Here is a 26,305-nt window from a genome sequence, read left to right on the forward strand (position 1 = left end):
TTTTTAACTATAGTGCAGTGCCCATTTGCGACCTAATTTGCACTCGCTATCATACTCCTAACAGCGCATGCGTCGCCTTCTACCTTTCGCTTAACATCACTGCCACCACTAGTCAATTTGGTACAGAAATCTCGAACAACGCCGAGGTCACTGGTAATGAGGCAGGAAGTGATGTCTCGAAATACGCTCAATCTGTCTCAACCTCTGTCTCTAACAACACTTTATACACATGCATTCTCTTTATGTACAGTATGTACAAAATGATTCTAACTACAACCTAAAACAATTTTATTGGTGGATGCTGATTAAACAGTTCCGCGGGAGAGCAGACGTGATGAGGCTAAGCCTAAACAAGCCTACGTGCGTCACACAGGCTCCAAAGGTAGTTGTCTAGTGGTGGTAGTGATGTACAGCGAAAGGTAGAAAGCGACACAAGCTGTAAGGAGTATGGTTTGCAATAGGCATTTTTTTCCAATTTCCGACATTACACTCTCTTGGAACCTCAGTAAATACACTCAGCAATCGTCAAGTCAACTGGGTCGATGAATAAAACTGTTCTAAAACTGAACGAAGATAAACTAACGAGAGGCCGGTTGCGTGTGACTATCACAATTATCAAGACTCCTTAGTCTTTTATAAAGTGTGCAGTCGATCGGATGAAAGTGTGTCGAGAAAATCAAAGGACAAAAGATATACAAAGATTTCTTTCTTTAGAGTCAGATGCGACTAAAATTCTGCTTCCCGTGTGCTTGTTGAGGGGCCAAATGCAGCATCACGACGGGTCACAAAGAGAAAATAATTGTCGTTCTCGTCAGGTTTTGGATTGAGATTCTCGTTCACATCACGTTATATCGCGGGACTAAGGGACGTAATTTACACAACTTCGCTAGTCCCTTCCTGAGCCACTCTTTTGTACTTCATTTATTTACTAGGAACTTCAGAGAACCGCATATTTCAGCATAATTATAGCCTCTGCCAGACTTCCGTCAGAAATTTGCCGCATCGTCGTCGAGCTATGCCAGTGATTTTATTTACGACAGCTGTGGTGTTATATGGCTTCAGGAAACTATCGCAAGTAATTGACGAACTTTACTGACGACGCCTATAGTCTCACCAGCAGAAGTGCATGTGCACAACATTGCTGAAAGGCAAGTGAGCTGCCACCAGCTCATTCTGACTGATGAACTCCTTACTTAGCGCTCAGAATCTGTCCCATGTAGCTCCTTGTCGCAAAACTTCACTAATCAAACCCGTCCATGTATTTGGTGTGCATGGAAAATTTTATCCCAACCATCATTACAACACATGCGCATTGACTATGGACAGGCACAACACTCAAAGAAATAATGTGTTAAATTTAACAGAAAGTCTGTTATCTGAGTGACGCTAAGAATGTATTCTGTTATGGCAGAATATTATTCTGTTAAATGTGACATACATATTCCATTAATTCAACATAACGATTATATTGGACTAATAGGATATTATGTTGAATACCTCCTAGCATCACTAAGACACCAGGCTATCTGTTAAATTTAACAGACCTGTCCATTGGACGCAATAAACGCTTACAAGCATCTCAACCGTGCGTCCGTGACCTGCCCCTCCCCCTCCCTTTTCCAAATAATTTCTGCCTGTTTGTGGACGTAAGATGATTTCTGCGATAAAACCGCTTTACAGTACAAGATTCCCCCACAGTGTGGACAGTATAAAAGACAAGAGTAAAGAGAGTAAAACCAGGGCAGTTACGACAGTGTGATAGTTGCCAAATGGTCACAAGTAAGCGGTGAAATCCAGCCTCTTGTCAGTTTACTTGAGTTTTAGTTTTAGACCAGTTTTATTCCAATTGTTCATGTAAATGCGTAAAAAACTCGTCCCCAAGCACCACGCCTTAAGCAAAATTACATAAAAAGTGCTGTCATGTTAGGTGCAATTTATTAGACCTCGTCTAGAAATACTCAAAATGTAGTTAATAAACGTTTTACTATTTAATGAAAACAATGCAAAGGGACCAGGGAACTGGAGCAACACACACTGAAAGGACGACTTCATAAACTACAACGACTTACAGCCCTCTTTCTTATATCACTAGGAAATCCAAGTGTAAATGCTGTTTCAATCACTGGTATAAGTGAACTTATCTTGTTTAGGGCTAGAATGTCTGTTACATGCATTATTCCAATCCCTCGCCCCCTGCTACAGTGGACTGGAGTGTTAAATACTGGACAAAGAAATCATTACAAAGAAATCCTGCCGTGAACCTTATATGAACTATGGCCGACAGGCCTAACTGTCTGTGTCACGGACTTCACGTATAGTTTCGGCCATGTCCATCGTTCACGATATGGTTACAAGAGAGACATCAGCTCCTCATATCACAGGGCCACAGTGTAAGTCTTTCAATGCGTAGGTGGCCTACAGTGTAGAACGAGCCCGTGATGCTCGACAGGGAAAAAGTACTTATTTATTTATTTAATTGTTTCATTCGTGTTTCACGCCCTACTCAAGAATATTTCACTTATACGGCAGCGACCAGCATTATGTTGGAAAGAAACCGGGCATAGTTCGGAGGAAACCCACGATAATCCGCAGGTTCCTGGAGGAAATTCCACGTACGACCAGAGAAGAAGGCAATATCAGCTGGACTTGAACTCACACCGACCGCATTGGTCCTAAGACATTGCGCCGCGCTGGCACTCTAACCACCTCGTCCAAGGAGGTTCCGAGAGAGAAGGACGGAAAGTATCAATTGGGAAAGCATATCACGTTGGTAATGTTGGAAGCATTGCTGAGGTCTGTAAGTGGATCGATGTTAAATCCTATAGACCCGATCAAAATGTCTGCGTGTGTGGTCGTGAGTTAGTATAACCAAAAAGAATAACAGGGAAAGATGTACGCAGAAGTGGTTGCGAGTGAGTTTAACTACAAAGAATGACATTCAGGAAAAGATAATTATACCTGTGTGAATGCATGTTTGTTTATGATAGAAATCCATTGAGGAACAATTGTACCTCATCTTGACGTAAAGCCTTCGCCGATGCAAAAGGGTTCAGGCTTCGAACTTATGACCTCATAGGTCATGGATAAGTGGACTTGTCTTCTGAGCTGGGATTAACATAGACTATCTTAATCCCTGGTCAGAACTTATTGGAAAGTCGACCAGCAATCGCCACTTTTAATATACACATTTTATGTTATATATCTACGTAATGCGATTATTATTCGACACGTGAACTCTTGTGAAAATCTTATCCAGACCCCTTTTACACCTGTACTTTTGTATATCTCATACCCAGTCTCTTGCAATATATATCTTATATGCGTATGCTTATATATGCTGCTAGGGGGCGTGTAGTTTGTTATTTATGCATTTACATGAACAGTTAGAATAAAAATCGGACTGATGTAAACTAACAAGAGGCCGTATTTCATCGGTTACGTATGATCATTTGCCAGCTATCATACTGTACTCGCTGCTCTGGTTTTACTCTCTTCTTAATTACATTTAACCAAAAATAACTCTTCTTGTCATTACATCATTAAAGTCACAGTTAGATTGCTTTACGTCGGTGGTAATCTAGATGCATATATATAGTTCCGCTTGAACACGTGAACTACTGGGAATAAAGAACTAGCCATGACATAGATGTTCCCACGGACAAAGGGCATAAAAATAGAAGTAATCAACCATGAGATTTTACAACGGATGTTTAACACATCTGCTACATCAAGACCTTAGAAAGTATACATGTAAATGCCTATACTTACTTCAGATTGTCTAGTGCAATCCGCGTAGGCATCTTTAAGTGGTGAGCTTCACAAACAGGCGTATACCGAGGGCTGACTACATTGTAGAGTGGCGTTGTTCGCTACGGCTCCTGACATTTAAACGCAAGCCTGCCCCGTTAATTGCACTCGGTGTTTATCAGCGCTGAGTGTTGGAGACTCACTTCTTCCCTATCTGCAGTTTGACTTCCTTCAGGTTTGACCTTTTGCCTTGCGCAAACGTGACTGACGTACACACAGGAAAAAACGAATATTAACCGACATAGGAAAACAAACATTCCAAAAATAAAAAGATAAAAAATATGTATTTGTTCAGGCAGACAGCCTGTTTTTGAAATGACCGCTTCGCTACATGCATAGGCCCCAGGTCATTTTTCTATCACCAATTTCTTGCAACCATTTTACGCCATGTCTTTGATTTTGTTTGTTCCTTTTTGATGAGTATAGGTGAAAATAGATTTGATTTCATATTGGCTGTACTAATTTGCATCTATTTAGACACACCTTGAAATGCTAGGTGGAAAAGAAGTTTTAACATGGCATTCAGAAAACACCGGTAGCTCGCCTGATTGAGCACTGTGTTAAAACTGCAAATATTCAAGCAATATTCAAGCCATATTCAAGTATTGACCTCTAAACCAAAAAAAAGATGACTGATGGTACGATTGATACTGTCGTACACAGTTAATATCCTCTAATCACATAGTGTTAAAATCTTGTTATTAAATCAACAAGACCAAGTTATTATACTGTCACAACCATGTTTATCGTATGCGTAAGGATTGCAGAGCACTGACTTCGTTCCTTATGGATTTGTAAATCATTGTGGTTGTAATAAACACTGTGGGGAGTTAGTGCGCAACTTTACTGCAAAAGTCTTTGATATGCAGATCCCGAACTGCATTTGGCAGTCCATGCACTATGTACAATTGCAACCCTGTGAATAGCTGAGCAAAATATTGAACTATGAGGTAAAATATTTCCTTGGCGTGCGTGCTTGGGGTTTAACGTCGTACTCAACAATTTTTCAGTCATATGACGACGAAGGAATCATTAGGGTGCATGTACGTGTAATGTGCCTCCTTGTTGCAGGACGGATTTCCACCGCTCTTTTATTTAGTGCTGCTTCACTGAGACGACTTACCGAAGGCAAGTAAGCTGCCCGGCAGAGCCATCATACTGATACGGGTCAACCAGTCGTTGCACTATCCCCTTCACGCTGAACGCCAAGCGAGGAAGTTACAACTTCCTCTTTTAAAGTCTTAGGTGTGACTCGATCAAGGATTGATCCTTGATCTACCGGTCCCGAAGCGGACTATTTCCTTGGCCAAATCGCTACCGATGAACGGCTATCCGTGTACTACGGGTGGCCACTGCCACCCTATGATTGGCCAAAGACACCGCCCCCGACAACTTCTGACCCCCGTCAAAGTACCTCTCCTTCGTAAAGCGAGATAATTACGCGAGCTAAAAATGAGTGAGTGAGTGAGTCCTTGGGGTTTAACGTCGTTCCTAACAATTTTTCAGTCATACGAGGACAAAGGATTCCTTACAGTGTATGTAGTGTGCCTCCTTGTTGTAGGACAGATTTCCACCGCTCTTTTATCTTGTGCTGTTTCACTGAGACAACTTGCCAAAGGCAAGTAAGCCGTCCTGCCAGAGCCATTATACTGATACAGGTAATTCAGTCGTTGCACTATCCCCCGTCATGCTAAACGCCAAGTGACCTCTTAAGGTCTCAGGTGTGACCCGACCCTGGATTGACTCCTGATCTACCGGCTCCACAAGCGGACGCTCTACCTACTGTTTTATCGATAAGTGAAAATGGTTAGCAACCAAAGAATATTCACCCTTAAGAGAAAATCTGGTGAAAAAACATGGCTTCTTGCCAGGTAAACTGCCTAACAATTTGATTCTTTTGTTTTAATCCCAGCCTTACGTTACTTATTACCCCCGTTAATTTCTGATGTACTTAATACGCAAAGAAAAAGGCAAAAGTTGAAATAGGAGTTACTGTGTCTTCAAAAATCCCAGTGTTTGATACTTCACTATCCTACAATAATAACACGAAGAACAATTGAGATAACAAAAATTTATTTAAGTTTCAGTAAGCAAAGTCATATCTACATACCTTATTAACAAGAATACGATTTTCTTCACCTGTATGTGTAGCTTATCACTCGCTAAAACAAATGAAACACTTCGACGGGCATTTGTGTAGGCCTTGGAAACCATTCTCGGTTAACTTGAAATTAAAATGTGACAGTTTGAAAGTTGCAAAATGTGTTCTTCAAAACTATTATGCACTGATAGCCACTGAAGCATTCACTACAGAAACAATGTACATGTATTAGTACCTGTATACGTACTATGTATGTCTAATCGTTTATCTATTTCAAACAGTAGTGCACTGAATTTCAAAATGTTTCACATTTTATTAAACCGGGTATCCTTGGTTAAGTCAGGAATCCAGCCTGATATTAAATCAAGGAAGCTAAAAATGTACGTATATATGTATGTTAATCAAATTTTACAGGAAAGCGGTTCAGTTTTTTTTATGGAAAAGCAATTAACATGTCAAGTGCTCAGTTGCTTGTAAACAGAATAGGCCTTCATATTTCCTGCAACCTTGTCACCATTCATATCTGATGACGCTACTCTTTGAGACGTCACCTTACTCCAGCATTTGAATGCAGCGAGTTCAGATTGCGGGGGTGATGTCATATTTTGGGTCTAAAACTAAGAAGGCATATTGTATGCTATTACAAGTTAAAGAAGTCTATGTAATGGCTAATAACACCCTGTTCATACCATCTGTGTCCCGTGGTAACCACTCAGAAGATCACTTAACTTAGCACTTAACTTGTGGCATTTTGGATGGATGAGATATGATGCTCATAATCTGATCCTTTGACATCATTTGGAGTCTTAGCAAACTCTCATATGCTGACATCACTGGTAATGATAGGTCTTTAATACAACTTCCTACCAAATCACCATTTATCATTAATATTAGTCTCTAATGACTTACTCAGAATGGCTTCACTTACATGCACCTTTGCTTAAGATAATTTCAATTAAATGGCCTTCCTCAAAATTATTTCACTTGCATGAACACAATATGCTAACTCAATATAAATGTTTTATTCATGCAATAATTATTGCAATCAGGATCTTGAGACCATTGAAACCCAGAGGAGCACTACGTCACTTTTTGTCAATTAGGCCACACCAATTAAAATTTTTGTTTTATGAGCAAAATGAATGTTTATTCTATGTTCTCAGATGGTAATGCTGTCCCAGCAACTGTTCCTGTTAAAAAGATGTTAATGTGACTGGAAAGCCTTGAAAAATAGGAAAATCACAAAAGAACATTAAGATCGCAGCCAAATAAATTGATTAATTATATTTTTAATTCCTTTTCTGGATCTTTTAAAATCGGCTTGCTGGTAAAACAACCAACTAAAATTGGTGTTGCCTTACTTGACAATCAGGCACCAAGCTGCTCACGGCTCAGCAAAAGGTTAAGTTAAGAAAAAAATACACAATCATTGCAAAGTATGAAGGTTTTCTTGCATACATACAAAGTATATGTTATCAACAAGAATGTCATGTACATGTGTATGTACTAAGTCTGACTTTCCTGCTCATGTCAGAAAATGTGCTGGATACCTTTTCATACAGGGTACATCACATTGTTCATCAACCGTGTGATCAACAGGGACTTGATACTTCTTTGGCTTGACCCTGTCATTTCTTGATTTGCGAGACTTTGGAGTTTGTCATCGAACTCAGCTGAGACCAGTGGGACAAGAGCAACCTTCGCTGCACATCACTGATTTGTGTAAGCATCGCTTAAATGTACACAAATTGTCACATCCATGGTCAACAAACTCTTTCATCCATGCACAGCACTCCAGACAGATTTGATTCCAAATCAAATACACCTTAAAGTACACATGTTAGAGTCACTTTGACTGATACAACTCTAGCAATGCATTCAGTGACGGGTCACGCCCCCGGAAACGACGGAACACTTCACTTGCTGGAACTCCACCGCCCAGAGACAAGAATGTCTCCCGAAACCTTGAGCAACAAAAATAACCCTTATTAAAATTTTGTTACCCGATGTCTTAATAAATAATAAAACTGTTTCTATTAAGGATTATTCCAGATAAAATCTGCTGAGGTGAGATGATTTCCACCAAGTTCTGACCATCCTGTACATGGAGCTGACGTATCCTTGAGTAATGAAAAAATGCCCAGCAAAAAAAAAACTTGCAGTCAATTACCAAGAACCTGTCTTTGAGAAATTAACATGAACCACCAGTATGAATGAATGAATGCTGGGGGTTTCATGTTCCACTTAACAATTTTTCAGTCATATGACAACGTGGAGTCATTAGGTGTGTGCACATATAGTGTGTCTTCTAGTGGCAGGGCGAGTCCATGATGCCACAGGAGAATCATGCCGAAGACACCAGGCATGACACCCCACCCAGTCACATTATACTGACACTGTGAAAACCAGTCCTGTTTCCTTGCTCTAACCACTCCAAGACAGCAACAAGTACTATTTTTAAAGTCTTTGGTATGAACCACTAGTATGAGCTTGACTTGAACAACCATATACTTGAGTGGTGTTAAATTCATGGATATGCCTAAATCTGTCCATTAGGCCATACCAATTTACATTGTTGTTTTACCATTGGAATAAAGCCGGCATAAAAATGAAACTTGAAAGTCATTAATATTATGGGAAATTTGGACTATCTACAGCAATTTTCCTGTTGAAGATATATTTACATGATCCCTGAAAAAAGCCCTGAAAAACAGTAAACCCATAAAAAACATTAACATTAAAAAACAAACAACATAAAACTGTCCACACTTGCGCTGGATTTCTGCATGATCGCTCTTACCTTTTCCCTACTGCGGCTACTTTCTCTGCATCATCAAGTCCCACCTCAAGAAAAGCACCAAGAACATCAGCTGATATCATCTGAAACATATAAGAACATAGAACACTGTAAGTATTATCACCGTTATTTCATATTTCAAACAGGACACCATGTTAGTAGTTTTACCACATAAAGTTTCCAACGAATCCCCTAAACATTTCAAGAAAAGTGCCTGTTCACTTGTGTATGGACAACAACACTTAAGTGGATGCACTAAGCCTATATGTCCAGTGGAATAAATTTATGATTCATTGCCATATCATGGTTGTCCGGTTGATGATCCTTACAAAAATTGTTGAAGCTGACAATAATCTTGTATACGCAATACTTATTACTTATTTACGCATAATCTACAGACAACCGAGCTACACTTTTGTCAACGTAATCCATGCCCCAGAAAGACAGAGATAATCATGTGAGATTTCCCAATAATTTAAACTTCGCTCACTCCTTGGCTTTACTATTCACAGAAACCTAAAGCATGTCCAACACTTGCAGTCAGCTACTTGATGTATATAGTTCTACTGAAGAGCATGAGAAAGTTGTCCCATAAAACTGCACTGATCATACATTATTATATGGAAGTAAAGAAAACAAGGAGTGAAAGTAAAGAGAGAAAAAAGCTAGTCTGAGTATGCAAGAAATAGGAAAGGAGCCATCCACAAATACATGCTATGAACATCACTGTACCTCTATGACTTATATTCAATTTCATTTTGCAGGTTTTACATTCTACTCAAGAATGTTTCACTTACACTGCAGCAGCCAGTATTATGGTGGGAGGAAACCGGGCAGAGGCTCACAACCATTCTGTATATTGCTGGCAGACTTTCCCATGTATGATGTCGGAAAAACTGACTTATAACAGTGCAGCTTAAATGATATCATGGAACAGGTTGAGCCTTGTGAAGTTACATTGTTGTATGCATCATGGTTTTCTATAGTCACATTTTAACTCATCAGGAATCTTCACGTCCAGTTTATACTTTTGAATAACTTACTGCAATGTCGTCAATATTTCAGCAATATTGTGTCGAGATTTTCGCCTTTGAATAATAGAAGCAGCAATGTTTCAACCATATTGCAGGAAGAATTTTATCTTTCAACATGTACATGTTTAAGGTATTGCGCTCTGACATGCTGTTTACAAGTACATGTACACTATCCCTGTGCCCTGCTGTTCACAAGTACATGTACACTATCCCCGTGGCATGCTGTTTACAAGTACATGTACGCTATCCCTGTGGCATGCTGTTTACAAGTACATGTACACCATCCCCATGGCATGCTGTTCACAAGTACATGTGCACCATCCCCGTGGCATGCTGTTCACAAGTACAGGTACGCTGCTGTAGTGCTTCTTACCTCTGACCACTTGTAGGAGTAATACGCGGCTGGGTACTGGTCTGAGAAGATGTGTGTGAAGGAGCAGGGGTGGTTGTCCTGGTCATTGAGGGGGAGGGGCATGTACTGGGCCCACACACGCTCCATCAACTCAAACCAATTCTCCTTACTGTAAACAGACAGGGATTGAAATGGCTTTCAGTATGACAAGGTAATGACCATGCAGATAGCTACTTGGATTCATTGATTTATTGTTTATACCAAACACCATACTCATGTATCAACAATACATGTACATGACAGCAAGGAGGCTAATACTATCTCCACAGCTCGGATTCTATGCTCTGTCAAAAGATACCTTCTCTGATATAAATGAAAAATGACGCAATACGTGTCAGACAATGAGCCCTCTGTGTAGGAAAAATATAATGGCAAACAAATTTGTATTCGTTGGAAGTGGAGTTGTGCCTTCATTAATATGCACATAATTTACACAGAGGCAGGTCCTCTACCGACTACCGATTTCCAATGAAATTACTTCAGCAATACATGGCGTAAACAATCAGCGCAAACACACAAATGATCCTAAAATAGTCTCCATACATAAAACTCAATCTCTATCAATGAATTTGGAATATTTTGCCCTTATTCACCTTCCCACTTCTTTCAGTCACAGGAACTTTACAACAACAACTTAAAGCTTACGGTGGCACGGACATTTCCATTGGTCATTCTGGATCATATAAATTAGCCATGTATATCAGATCTGTGAGCTCTTTCAGCAGAGGTAATAGATGGAATGCATCAAGCCCCTGCATGAGGAGAGTAGACTATAGGTGGTGAAGAAAAGGATTGTTATTTGCTTTATGGATTGAAGACTTCGGATGAACATATGGGATTACTGTATTTGGTCCGAAAATCTGCCCCCAATAAGTTCATTTTTAGAGGCGAATAAAGGTCATATTACCTTGGTGCAGACATTTTCCCATAATATATCACCCTAATACAAACAAATCTCAAGCACCTGGAATCTTACAAAGAGGTATACTGAGTAACTAAGTCATTGACAAAAAGTTAATGCAATTTCTTCACCTGTTTAGCATGTTTACAAGGTGTTTATTCAAGCATATTCTGAACACATGTTGACTGATAAAATTATACTTTTTGTGGAGCCCTGAAACTGGACAATCCAACCAATGTAGTTTTGATTCCAAACTCAAATTAGGAAGGTGCATAAATTGCACTGAAAGTTGATCTATGTGCATGCTGGTACAGTTGCAATGCAAAACATTTGAAACTGGATACCCAAGCCTACATCGTTTTGTCTCCTAGACCAAATTATCCAAAGAACAAAAATTACTGTCAAATCCTTCATTAACATGCAGGTATTCATTATTTTGAATAATAAAAACTACTGAAATTCAGACTTCCACACTCTACTTCAGGATGGTCAGATTAATATACATCAGAATTCAAACTGACATTCAAACTCGCAGATTCCAAATATCACTATGTGAGTGTTTTTTATACATACCTGATGTGGATCTCCATGTCAAAGGCACTCAAATACACTTGTCTCATCATGTCATAACTGCACATATGCTTTTCCGCTGCAAAACAGAGACACAAAACTGGTAGCCCACTACACTTTCTTGCTTGCATATTCCCAGAGGACATCAGTGCATCTTACCAAGCACACAACCAGCTTCCTCACGCATGTAAATGATAATCAGGATTTGAGGATTTGCAAGGACAGAGTCTGGAGGACATTACTGTACCTCACCAAGCATATGACCAACTTCCTCACACATGTATGTGATAATCAGGATTGGAGGATTTGCAAGGACAGAGCCTGGAGGACATTACTGTACCTCACCAAACACATGAACAGCTTCCTCACACATGTAAATGATGGTCAGTATTGGAGGATTTGCTAGAACAGAGCCTGGAGGACATTACTGCACCTCACCCTAGAACACGGCCAACTTCCTCACACACGTAAATGGTGGTCAGGATTGGAGGATGTGCTGGGATCAAAATAATGAATACCTGCATGTATCAGAGAAGAGTCTGGAGGACATTACTGTACCTCATCAAGCATATGATCAACTTCCTCACACATGTAAATGGTGGTCAGGAGTGGAGGATGTGCTAGGACAGAGTCTGGAGGACATTACTGTACCTCACCATGCACATGACCAACTTCCTCACATATGTAAATGATGGTCAAGATTGGAGGATGTGCTGGGACAGAGTCTGGAGGACATTACTGTACCTCACCATGCATATGACCAACTTCCTCACACATGTAAATGATGGTGAGGATTGGAGGATGTGCTGGGAAAGAGTCTGGAGGACATTACTGTACCTCACCAAGCATATGACCAACTTCCTCACACATGTAAATGATAATCAGGATTGGAGGATGTGCTAGGACAGAGTCTGTAGGACATTACTGTACCTCACCAAACATATGACCAACTTCCTCACACATGTATGTGATAATCAGGATTGGAGGATTTGCAAGGACAGAGCCTGGAGGACATTACTGTACCTCACCAAACACATGAACAGCTTCCTCACACATGTAAATGATGGTCAGTATTGGAGGATTTGCTAGAACAGAGTCTGGAGGACATTACTGTACCTCATCAAACATATGACCAACTTCCTCACACATGTATGTGATAATCAGGATTGGAGGATTTGCAAGGACAGAGCCTGGAGGACATTACTGTACCTCACCAAACACATGAACAGCTTCCTCACACATGTAAATGATGGTCAGTATTGGAGGATTTGCTAGAACAGAGTCTGGAGGACATTACTGTACCTCATCAAGCATATGACCAACTTCCTCACACATGTAAATGGTGGTCAGGAGTGGAGGATGTGCTAGGACAGAGTCTGGAGGACATTACTGTACCTCACCATGCACATGACCAACTTCCTCACATATGTAAATGATGGTCAAGATTGGAGGATGTGCTGGGACAGAGTCTGGAGGACATTACTGTACCTCACCATGCATATGACCAACTTCCTCACACATGTAAATGATGGTGAGGATTGGAGGATGTGCTGGGAAAGAGTCTGGAGGACATTACTGTACCTCACCAAGCGGACGATACTGTGTCATTTCACACAGTTTATGGATATGACTATTTGTTATTTAATACATATTCGGTATTTCACACCTGATGACATTGAAAAAACCAACAGAAATTGCAATTTGAGCTGTGGGGTACAACATCATACTACGTGTACCTTATACTTTCACATTCCCATGTCACTCAACGATACGACACAATATCATACATGTACATACACAGCTGTGAAATATCTAGGTCAACAGCAGTGGCCTAAGCTTGTCACTGATTGGTCTGCGCAGTCTCGTAACTCAGTACAAACCAAGGCTCAGCTAAATTAGCTTACACATCAAACCCTATAAACACTATCTCAAAAAGAAAAAACATGTGTGCAAATATATACTTCATATGAGTGAACTGGGGAAGCCACAAACCTTTTATGATGCGCTCAATGAGATCTTGTGGCATGGGTTGGCCAGTTTCCTGATGACATGTGATTTCCTGTAATGTCTGTGGCAGGTACAGCCACTGCTGCATGAAGGTGGCACACACAGGCAGTGCATCCCACTCTACATTCCTCTGACCAGATATCTCGCTGTACGGCACGACAGTGAGCAGCTGCTGAAGGCCATGTCCAAACTGAAGAGGCAAAATGCATACAGTTTTTTGTTTATAGCATTTTTATTCTTTTATTTTGCATTTTTTTTCTCTTTTTTTGTGTGGCATCCTTCCTTGTGGGAACACTACCACCAAAATAATTTGGCCAGAACAATGTACTAACTCTTCTGTAGGTTCTGATCTGTAATATGTCACTGAGTACCTCTGTATACTGTAATTCTTCAGCCTTTTCGCATGTTTGCAAGGTGTTTATTCTAGCATACTCTGAAGGCGTTATTCTATGTAGATTGATAACATTATACTTTGTGCGAAGTTCTGCAAATGGCCAATCAAACCAATGTAGTTTTGTCGCCAAAATCAAATTATAAATGTGCATAAATTGCTCTGAAAGTTGCTCTGTCCTATGGGAAAAGGTTGGGGAATTAGGGTGGTTGTGCATTACAGCAGAGGGTGATGTATTTTTGCACAGCTTGGAACTCACATGTGTGGGTGAGAAATGTTAAGTGATCACATTTCTATCACTTATTCATGTACTGTATCTGTCTGTACAAATTGCAACATTCTCATTACAAATAACAATAACTAGTAAACATGTACGTTGATGGTGAACAATGACATCACATATACTGCTTTATGTTACGTCTTGTCACTGAAAATTTCTTTTGTCAAACATAGACCCTAATATGGGATATATTAAGGAATCTCATTCAAACTCCTTTATAGCGATTATGAAAGAACTACATTGTTCAAAATTTCACCAAAAAAGTGAATTTTTACAGGCCAATAAATGTCATAAAATATTAATTTGGTACGGAAATTTACGTTTTTCCAGTATGATATCATCCTACCTTCTAAATCGGGTTTACCCTCTGGGCTCTGCCCTGTTTTCTCCCACCATAATACTGGATGACATCATATAAGTGAAATATTCTTGAGAATGGTGTAAAAAAAAAACCAATCAAATGTATAATACATAAACTGACCTCAAAACAATTTTCACAAATCAAAAGAACTCTCTGAATCAGGCAAAATGTGCAACTCAGTGACACGTAAAATGTGAGGTCATTTAGCACATGTTTCTGCATGATGGAGTGTGAGAGTGGGCACGAGAGGTAATGTTGACTTAAGTACCTGACAGTCTAATGTGGGAAGGTGTTAAGTAATTATCCTGAACATGACGTGTTTAGCAAATAAAAGTTACAAAACAGTCTGCCTACTCAAGTGGATGCAGCTTTACAGAAAATACAATACAATGACATAAAAAAATACAATACAATGACAGGGCACATGGTACAGTATTAACATAAAAACTTCAGTTTAGGTATTTTGGGTATGCAGTTTTCTGTAGGCTCACAGACAATTACCAACAGGGCACATGGTACAGTATTAACATAAAAACTTCAGTTTAAGTATTTTGGGTATGCAGTTTTCTGTAGGCTCACAGACAATTACCAACAGGGCACATGGTACATTATTAACATAAAAACTTCAGTTTAGGTATTTTGGGTATGCAGTTTTCTGTAGGCTCACAGACAATTACCAACAGGGCACATGGTACAGTATTAACATAAAAACTTCAGTTTAGGTATTTTGGGTATGCAGTTTTCTGTAGGCTCACAGACAATTACCAACAGGGCACATGGTACAGTATTAACATAAAAACTTCAGTTTAGGTATTTTGGGTATGCAGTTTTCTGTAGAATCACAGACAATTGCTAACAGGGCACATGGTACAGTATTAACATAAAAACTTTAGTTTAGGTATTTTGGGTATGCAGTTTTCTGTAGGCTCACAGACAATTACCAACAGGGCACATGGTACATTATTAACATAAAACTTCAGTTTAAGTATTTTGGGTATGCAGTTTTCCGTAGGCTCACAGACAACTGCCAACAGGGCACATGGTAAAGTATTAACATAAAAACTTCAGTTTAGGTATTTTGGGTATGCAGTTTTCTGTAGGCTCACAGACAATTACCAACAGGGCACATGGTACAGTATTAACATAAAAACTTTAGTTTAGGTATTTTGGGTATGCAGTTTTCTGTAGACTCACGGACAATTGCTAACAGGACAGGTGGTACAGTAACATGAATGACACCAGTAACAGTATTTGGGGATACAGTTTTCTGTAGACTCAAAGGCAATTGCTAACAGGGCACATGGCACAGTAACATAAATTTCAGTTACAGTTTTTTGGGGGATACAGCTTTCTGTAGACTCAGAAAAGTTTAAAATTAAATTTAATATTAAATAAGATGTATATGTAAATAAATCTGCAATTAAGCTTACCTTGAAATTAAAAAGCAGAATAGTTCTTAAAGACTTGTATCCATCACCATTTATGTTACACATCTATTTACACGATTTTAAATTTTCAAAATGTTTATTTCTGTAAAAAGTATACTAACCTGATGGAAGAGCATGGAAACATCAGCAAGTGTCATGAGTGGGGAAACGTTGCTAAAAACAGGGGTGGGCAAACTCATTACCAGGTAGGAGAAGGGCTTGGTGCCTAAGTGTGAACTGCGCTCTGCATTAACAAAATGGATATATTTACATCTGCATGTTACCATGGTGTGTACTGGCATGTTTTGGTTTTTGATCACAATTCCTACAATACGGGCGAATTATATAAAAAGTAATTCGGGTTAGATGACTGATAGAGAAAAGTGAAAATCTGAACGTGTGTGACCCGAGAGACACACTGCACTGGTGGTACATGTAGTTAAAAGTAATTGAAAGACAGATAGCATAATGCCATAGGTTTCAAATGAATAAATATGATGTACATCAACCGAAACCTCTTGGCTTAGAGTGCAAAAACAATTTAAAATTTTAAGGTTTCTTTCACTGAAAACATTTGAAAGTATATATGTACATATATGTGTGCAAGACCAATTTGGTGGAAAATCAGGGAGGAAAATGCATGTGTTTTGCACCTGTACATCATAATGCAAGCATTTATCCGTTAGTCAAATAATTTCTAATTGTATGTATTATCACATAAACAAATCGAGTATCTGAGCAAAGTGGTGATATGACAAAAGTGTGGCAATTTGTTCTTCTTGTAAGGTTACCTCCACCAGTCTCCATCCAAACTCCACCCAGCTTGTCCTGCTGTCGCCCGAACGGATCCATGTAGAAGGAGGAAATGTATGTACCTTCAGAAATTCCACCAAAAATCACTCAATACAGTGTTCATAGTCATTACGACAACAGAAAGACGTCACCATCAAAAATGACACTGACGGCCCACAGGGCTAATTTGCTACATTATCTTTTAATGTAGCAATATTTTGATTTATCAGCAGAATGGCATTATTTTATCAGGGTTTTCATTATGCAGAATAGTCCAAACAGATTCTTTGGAATATCTATGTCATTTCACAATTCCTACTGACAAATCTGATTAATTCTTGATTAATGTTAACCATGGTGAACAATGGTAATTCCCAGATTACTAGACGAGGATTATGAAATTATGTATGATTATTGTAAAGGAAGCAGTATTTACGCTAATAAACAGAAATGAATAAAAGACTAACATTGAATTTTTTCATTATTATTTATTTATTTGATATTTGTTTACATGGTAAATTCCTTGCAAGTTTCTCCCTTCCGAAATACATGTAACTTCTTTGACGGCGTCATCACAACTAGCACCAGTTAGCCCCACTCATTAGTTGCCCGACAGCTATGAGCCAGGGAAATCTTATCCTTAAAGCCATTTTTACACGTATCATAAATCCATGCTTATAACACGAAAAAACCTTTATCTCCTGTACTCACCATCTTCATCATAGATGTTATAAAATTTGACTTCAGAATTCCATGCCTCTGGAACGCTGTCAGTGCAATCCTACAATAAAAGCAGAAAACTGGTGGTTCATTTTGGTATACCTATGTATGTACCACACTGAGTGTTTTCATGGGCATCGCCGGGAATTCTCTAAAGGGAACGCAGGTCTGAGATCACAGATGGCTGGAGGCCCGTTCTGACCGCTTTTCAACAAGAATGAACGAATGCTTGGGGTTGAATGTTGTACTTAACTTACATGACGACTAGGAGTCATTGGGTGTGTGTATATACTGTGTCTCCTTGTGGCAGGGTGAGTCCATGCCGCCAAAGTGCTGCTGCCACTGAAGTACATGTATCATACTGAAGACACCAGACACGACACTCCACCCAGTCGCATTGTACTGACACCGGGCCAACTCGTCCTGTTTCCTTGCTCTATCCTCTCAAGGCTGGTATACACTGAGTGTTTTGATGCGATCCAATCCGACCCGACAGAAAAATCACACTGAATTGCTGACAAATTCTCTAGTTTTCAACCTTCAGCCAATCATAACTAGGCGCATAGACGCGCAACCACTTTTTGGTATCCAAAATGGCGGTGCCCATGGCGTTCATATGGACGACACAGACAAAAGACAAGCTCATCCATCTTTGGAGTGATGAGCCTTGTGAAAAGCCCCTGCTGTCCATGCCAGTAGCCATGGCTTTACCCAGCAAATCCTGACTTGCTATTTCTGATGGCGTCTTGGGCGAAAAATAATACAAATTGCTGCAATAGATGCAAAATATTGCATATCGCTATTCTGTGAGAAGGATCAGAAGCTAGAGACCACATGACCTCCTTAGTAACAAACGCCGTCGGTGAAGAAATCGGTCCTCCCGACGTTATTGCGTAGGAAAATGTCTATTTTTGAATCGCTGTCAGCGATACTGTCTCCATTGGATTTGAATAATTTTCAGCTTTCCAGTCTGACTATTTCTGCAGAGCTTTCGTGACATTATTTTGTACAACTAGGCCTTACGTGTCACTACCTAAGAGGCATAAAGTGACCTTTTTCCCCAATGCTTTAACAATGGTCGGCCATTTTGTTTTAGACAGGAAAGGGTGGTCACTTGATCCCCAACTTCCCACCCATCTTACAGAATTATATGCGGAATCTATGTCCAGCGAAGAGACGTTTGTAAAGTTAGAAAATATTTGTTTACTGCTAAATGGAAGTGGTCAAAAAAACTTGGAACATGAGCAACGTCATCGGGAAATTATATTCGGGCTCTTGTAACAAAGGACAATGGACACGTCACTCCCTTGTGTATACATCCCATAGATTTGACACGACTCAGACCGACTTGCAAAAACCACAGTCTGGTCGGGACGGGTCACAGCAAAGTGCTCAGTGTATGCCGGTTTTCAGTGCTGAGTGGCGGGCTTCTCACCAAGAAAATGCCATCACTTTGATCCTATCATGACATTTTACATACAAATACTAAGAATCTGGGGTCAGTTAATTCGGTGATTAATAATACTTTCATCGGATCAAACCGAATTAGTGCCACTGTAAGCAATGTGAGGGCTGTTAGGCACGTTAGGGAGTAGAGAATTAGTACATACCTTCACGGTTATGCCAAACAGACGTTTACAGTTGCTGAACAAACCATTGAGGACATGATTCAGCTGGAAATACTGAGTGATTTCTGCTTCATCCAACCTGAAATATTGAAACCATAATCAGGTTGCAGTCACTATGTCCAAGGCATCATTTTCATGTTATTAAAGTAGCCCTTTAGCTAAGTGCCGTTCATATCTCTACAACATACATCATCATGTTAGTTAAGGGCTTACTTTAATAGCCAAGTGCGCTTCATTAAAGGGAGTGTTCTTGAGGTGACACACAGGGTGAAAGGAAGGAAAATATCATAAACACTGGCAATAAACTTTCGAGCAATTAAATGAAAATAATGCTGCAGTCTAAAAGCCACAGAAGTCCAAGAAGGCACACTGTTGTAATAGTATCAACACTAAAAATAATATTAAAAACATATTTCAACAAAAAGGTACCCTTTCTATCATAGGTGCAGCACGAATCTCATGCCATATAAACACTATTAACATTAAAAATATCATTCACAAACCGTATCAACAAAAGGCCCTGTTTCTATTAGGATTGTGATAGCAAGAATGATTATTACTACTACCACTAAAAATCATATTCTATAACCTTTGACAATTTTGGTACTAGATAAATAAAAGGCCAAAAAAAAATCTGTAAATTTCAACTTTGACTCATTTACGCATGTAAAATGCTTGTATGGTGATTTGTGTGGAATGGAGTCCATTCATAAAACAGGATGACAAAAATCGAGGCGTAGACGCAACTTGACAAAGGCCCACAACAACTTCTTGTGAGAGTATTGCTTTTCATTCCACCCTCGCAAACAGCTATTGTTATGTCATGATGTCAACACTTAAAGGTTAAACATATTTATTATTTATAAACAGGTGAACTGTCAGGATTTCCTTCACTGGTAAAAGTTACATTTCAATCAGTGAGATATCAACTTTGGTATTTCACATCAAAATGCCATGGCATCAAAACAGAAACATTTTGTTCCATGCCGTTCCAATCCAAGCTGACTTCACAATACAACTTTATCATTCCTGCATCACACAACAAGACGACGCCATGCAAGACGTTATGCACACAATCAAGTCTGTGATGGGCTACCGCTAATACAATTGCTTAAACTTTGTGAAATCCTCAACATTTCCACATCTCACTTCAAAAATATTTATGGTGTTCACCCTTTACATATTCCCTATGTTACCAGTGTGTGGTAGACGAGTTCTAACTTTCTATTACATTCTTGTGAAGGTAACTGTTGTGTCCTGGCATTCAGAGACCACTGGAAGCTTGCCTGATTGAGCAGTTATTAAAACGATGCATACTGTTCAAGTGGGGTGATACATACTGATATGTACTGACCACCTCTAAACCAAAATAAAGTAGAATGACACAGCCATACACAGATATTCTCCTCTAATTAGATATTGCCAAGATCCTGCCATGAAATCAACAAGAAAGGCCAAAATTAGTATACTGTCAAATATATGGTTGTTTATCACATGAATAAAGTTTGCAGAGCAGGGACTTGGTATGTAAATCATTGCAGTGGTCAAAGATGTCATTGTGGGCAGTGGTCTTTGGTATGCAAATTGCGAATTGTATTTGGAAATTTATGTACTATTAAAGGATGGCAAGTGCAAGCCTTTGAACGGCTGAGAAAATGTTGAGCTATGGTAGAAAAAAAAGTTTTCAAGTGGTCAAGTTCAAACACCAACTCGCTGGAGTGGTCTTTGATATGCAAATCGCTACCCGTGACTGGCTATCCATGTACTGTGGGTGGCCAACGCAATCCTATGATTGGCTGAGTAAATACTCAGCTGACAGCCAAGTCACTGTCTGTATGTGATTCAAACATTCTCTTGTAGTCCAAGAAGCCACATGCATCAGTCAGTGTCATAGGCTACTTGCACTACATGTAATTTGCATATAGATGTGGATAGCTTTCTACAGGTAATGTGTATATCAGAGAAAATGATGCCCAAAATTTATGTAAACTCTGACACTCCATAAATGTGGTAAAGTAGCTAGAGAGACAACAGGATTCTCTATACAAGAAACACCTATCTAAAGTCCATAAAACGGAAAAAATACAACAAATCCAGTAAAATCACCAGAGGAAGCTGGTTATCAATACCCTTCTTCTTCTCATACATGTAGGTAGGCTAATGCACAAAAATTGTAGCTCTACCTGGAAGTTCAAGTCCATAAATCTCAAAAAAAGCATAGTCACGGAGACCCTATGTGGAGGCAAAGATGTGTTTACTGCAGAAAACAATTTATTTGATTTATTTCATTGAGTGGTTTACGCCATACTAAAGATTATTTCACGTATACGACGGCTGCCAGCCTTATGGTGGGAGGAAACTGGGGAGATGCCAGGAGAAACCCACGACCATTCACACGTTGCCAGACCTTCCCACGTACGGCCAGAGTGGAAGCCTGTATAAACTGGACTTCAACTCACAGTGACCGCTTTGTCAGGAAACTCCTGGTTGATTGGTGTGCTAACCACCTCGCCCGCACACTATATTGGTCAAGGAACATCAGAGTGCACAAAGGGACCAAAAATTATCATGGACTGCTAATGGTCAACAAGAACAGCACAATCATTAACACCATGGGACTTTTCTGCCCAAGACCACACAAGTCTACAATTGCATTGCTCTTTACTGAAGCAAAAAAGAGAAGTATTTAAAGCCATCTAAACTTACAAAAAATCCTTCAGCTTTCTGGTTTGCATGCAAGATGACAAATGGAATGTTTTTCCCCCTTGATACACTCTATCTTTTGGGAGAAGAAATACAATGTATAAAGCTTGTGAAATCATAATTTTCTGAAGTCACAAAAATTGACATGCTTGCCAGTAACAACACAGTATTTCTATATTAATCACTGTGTCAGGAGCCAAAAGGTTAACCACAGTTACTGTCAGGCTGTAAAAACTACTACAAACACCTGCCTCTCTATTTCTCGGGAATGTGTGTATATTGGCAGCTGATCAATTAACACTTCCTACAGACCGTACATGTACAGGTAGGTTATAATATACAGATCAAAGCAAGAAATACTCATCTTCAACACATTTCTCTACACAACTACCATAAATAGTAAGCCATGTTTTCTTCTATATTAAAAACCCAAGTAGATATTAGTTCATATTAAAATATTGGTATTCACTGTTTATCACGAGAAAAGGTGAAATATTCTTGAGTATGGCATTAAACACCAATCAAATAAATAAATCAAGAGAAAAGGAGTCAATGGCACAATCCATAAAATAGACAGACTTCCCCAGTTTTCATGTACAAGTACATGTAGGCAGTCCATATTGACGGAAGTCCAAAGATCTTCAATGGTCAAACAGTCATGCACCTGCATAGGCAATCACTTATTGCCATAGAAGATGTCCCACAACCCACAGGTGTCGCAAAATTCTACAATTCCCTGTCCAAGATGAGGATTTAATCCACATCCAATGAGAGCAATTTGACAGAAGAGCCTTCAATTCTATAGGCTGCCAAATCAAAAGCAATCTCTCACATACGTGAAAAAAAGTTTTGAGCTGACCTACAGCATGCTCAGTTATAAATGCGTGACTAGCCAATTAGTACCGTACATGACTGGCTTGTTGACTTGTTTTCATAGCATTTCTTGGGTGTAGGCAAGCTGTGCTTACCTCAAATAAACACTTCTCAGACACATTCAGACTCCTCTGGTGAACAGACGGCTTAAAATATGAGCTGTTCTACCCTCAACATTTTACATGACTCTGGCAGTGGTCACGGGAATAATACCACAACATGGAGAAATGCTCCAGCTGATGGCACCAGCGACTGCCTCTTGCCTCCGCACTGGCTGGTAATCGTCCTCTGTATCCTCGGCTACATCCTCTGTTTCTTCTTGGGAGCAGCTTCAGCAGCAGCATCACTGTATCGAATGGTATCTCACAAACACCTCCGCAGATCGCACTGGTCTACTATTATGCTACTCACCATCAGCGTGTTTGTCATGCTTGTAGTGGTTCCACTCGAGTTAACGCGGACAACTATGCATTTCTTCGACGCCATCTCTATAGCAATTTGTGATTTGCAGCTATTTTGCGTCGTTCTGTCCCAGGTTCTAGCTTTTAGCACCACAGTGGCCATTGCTATCGGCCGTGTGCGTAAAATTCACCGTCCGTTCCAGCCGAAGCTTCAGGACCTTCCCGAGCGTATTGCTGTGAGCCTGTGTCTAATCATTGCCATTCCTCTGGCAGTAATCTTCATTTATCTAGGTCATGTGGAAAGTGACACCTATTTCACTTATCAATACTGCTTAATGGCCAGCTCTAAGCAATCCCCACCGATCTTTGTTAAAATGAGGACAATTCTCAACTCGCTATTACCAGTGTCCTTTTTCATCGTTTTGGTGTGTTTGATTTGTGTGTATATGAAGGGTGTTTTGTACATCAGGAAGAGATCATGTGTCACCACATGCTCTCTGCAAAGTTCCTCCACTTCAATGTTCACAGCATCCCAGTCTACCAACATTGGCCAAACATCACCTCAGCCATCAACAATGCATAACTTTACCACAAGCAGATCATCTACATTTGGGCAACATGACGATGGGCATGGAGCTTGGAAAAATTCCGTGTTTTTGATACCGCGGGAGTCCTTAACAAGCTCAGATTACCGTTTGTCTACATCATCTTCATTTACAACGTCTAGTAACCCCTGCTCCTCCGGCAGCCAGTCCACCAGCCCACACCAACAGTTTAACCTGACAGAGCTAATGCCCAAATCCAGTGACGCCAGCGGGAAACAATTTACGGACTCGAGAAGAGATTCTGTCCAATCTAGATCTGCACTCCGCAAAGCCCGCAAAACTCAGTACAGCATATCGAAGGCGCTGAGAAAGGCTTCTACTGTAAGTATGGTATCCATAGACACTATTCCTGAAATGTCCATATCTCTGACTGAAGAACAGCCAAAGCTTCTGCACCCACTACGCCATACTCGACGCAGTGCAAGCAACATGTGGCACTCGGCCTTCACAGAGGCCACACTAGAGACAACCATGCACCAGTCCTGCCAGTTCAAACAAAAACGGAGTAAGATGAAGAAATCCAAAAGTCAGCAATCTGGCTGTAGCATAGCTAGTTCCACAAGTTCAAATCCTCAGACATCTTTTGATTCCACTGAATCTGTCATGTCGAGTCACCCAGTGATGCTGCAGAAACACAAGCGGAAAATGTCTCAAAACTCACGGGGCAGTATGATCTCAAACTCTACTATCAGCACAAACGTGGAAATGCAAAACCTGGAACTTGACCATTGTGACACAGAAAGTTTGTACACTGTTGGTCAAACAGACAATAGTATCGAACAGATAGATGAAGAGCCTCAAGAACATTTTGACAAGAAAACAGATGAAAAAAAAAAAAGAAGGCTGTGTAGTACATCTTCATCAAAACTTTCTCAAGGCAGTCAGCTTTTGAATATGCCCCTTTCTCCCAAACAATCAGAGGACCATGTTTCCTCATTTGATTTCGAGACCTGCATTCCGCCACATTTGACTACCACTGAAGTTTCCTGTGAGAAGAATGGTGCTAAGGTTAGAGCAGGGAACACTTCCCCTGCTCTCAGCATGGACTCAAGTATCAACCGGCCACCCCTACCACCTATTTCAGGCACAGTCAAGAACCAGGGCACTCAAAGAGATCATTTTGCACTGCCCATTCTACAGACACTGGAAAATGAGCAACTACCAATCCAGAGCATTATTCAAATGTGGGGCAGATATCCACCTTCTAAACGCCACCTATGGCGCTCCCAATCTCTGATCAATTTCTATCCGAACAACTACCCAGCGGTATACGACGACTTTGAAGCAGCCTCTGCCTCACAACCTGCCAGTGAACTACAACCTCGCCCTGACAAGACCTACGCAAACTGTACAACACAAACTGATGACACTGTATGTGAGGAAACTTCTCACAACATTGATATTGTTAAAGAACAGCCAGAGACAGAAAGAGAACAACAACAACAGCCTCAACAGCCACAAAACCCAAAGATCCGAATCATTCGTCCAAGTCTACCTCATCAACAATCGCAGAGAGAATCTCAGGGTTTTGACTCGAGGCGAATTCTTCGAAACAACTGGTGTTCGAATGACCAATTGGAGTCACCAAACTCATCAGTTCACTTCAAGGCTTCGGCCAATTTGTCCAGGGACTCCAAAAAGTATGACAGAACCAACTCGTTACTGCATCGTGGTTCAGTGTGGTCAGAAAAGTCAATTTCCATGAATCGAAATGACAATAATACATTGCGAGTGTTGAAGCGCTCTTTGTTGCTTATTGCTGTCTTTCTCTTCTGTTTCCTACCATCATCCATAGTGCACATGAGTGCCTCTCTTATGGATGCTTCCATACTGGTTAACATCTATGCTCTCTCCAGGATGTCCGAGTGCAGCTACTTCATGTTCGTTCCATTCCTCTACGTATACACAAATGCTTCTTTAATGAAAATCATCAACAGGAAGCCAGAAAGAAACAAGAGAGACTGATCAGAAGTGAACGGTACAGTCACAATTCCCACTGACCTTCTAATACTGGAACGCCAGCGCTCTAGGCAAGCTTATGGTGAAAAGTAACTAACCTAAAGCTCTCTCGTCTGGTCCGGTGACGTGCCCCAAATGGGGCCATAGCTCGTAAGTGTGTTACAAGTTATACAGTGTCACACGCAATGCTGTTTCAAATATTTACATATACTTTTAAACAAAAAGGATAACAAACTACATGTATATTCAATATGTTTTTTAAATGATTTTTGTCCTCTAGCTAGTTCAAAAACATATGTTCTTAATTTTTGTTCTGAAGTTATCATTCTTAAGTTGTAACTCACAACTTTTTCCAGGTTCAAATATGTTCTCAGCATGATTTGGCTGTCATACTGCCAAGGTAGCATTAAAGTTAATCATTCATTCACTCTATAACATCATTCATAAGAACTTTTGAGCTTCTAAAACTGGTTATTCCTCAGAATGGTGATCTTCTAATACTGGTTATTCCTGAGAACAGTGATCTTCTTATACTG

The 26,305-nt window shown here is 40.0% G+C and overlaps 1 protein-coding gene across 1 annotated transcript in view; it reads right to left on the reverse strand.

The window, feature by feature from the left end:
- Window positions 1-6,647: 6,647 nt before the first annotated feature.
- Window positions 6,648-26,305, reverse strand: part of LOC135471020 (uncharacterized) — a 32,816-nt gene continuing 13,158 nt past the window's right edge. Inside the window, exons 10-18 of the mRNA XM_064750071.1 lie at window positions 19,211-19,307; window positions 17,592-17,661; window positions 16,880-16,963; window positions 16,211-16,332; window positions 13,615-13,819; window positions 11,626-11,701; window positions 10,113-10,260; window positions 8,709-8,788; window positions 6,648-7,872 (exon numbers count right to left, since the gene is read on the reverse strand). Coding sequence (XP_064606141.1) covers window positions 7,755-7,872; window positions 8,709-8,788; window positions 10,113-10,260; window positions 11,626-11,701; window positions 13,615-13,819; window positions 16,211-16,332; window positions 16,880-16,963; window positions 17,592-17,661; window positions 19,211-19,307 — 1,000 coding nt within the window. The 3' untranslated portion in view covers window positions 6,648-7,754. The remainder of the gene's footprint in view (window positions 7,873-8,708; window positions 8,789-10,112; window positions 10,261-11,625; window positions 11,702-13,614; window positions 13,820-16,210; window positions 16,333-16,879; window positions 16,964-17,591; window positions 17,662-19,210; window positions 19,308-26,305) is intronic.

Source organism: Liolophura sinensis, chromosome 1 (assembly GCF_032854445.1).
Source record: "Liolophura sinensis isolate JHLJ2023 chromosome 1, CUHK_Ljap_v2, whole genome shotgun sequence".
Classification (NCBI taxonomy): domain Eukaryota; kingdom Metazoa; phylum Mollusca; class Polyplacophora; order Chitonida; family Chitonidae; genus Liolophura; species Liolophura sinensis.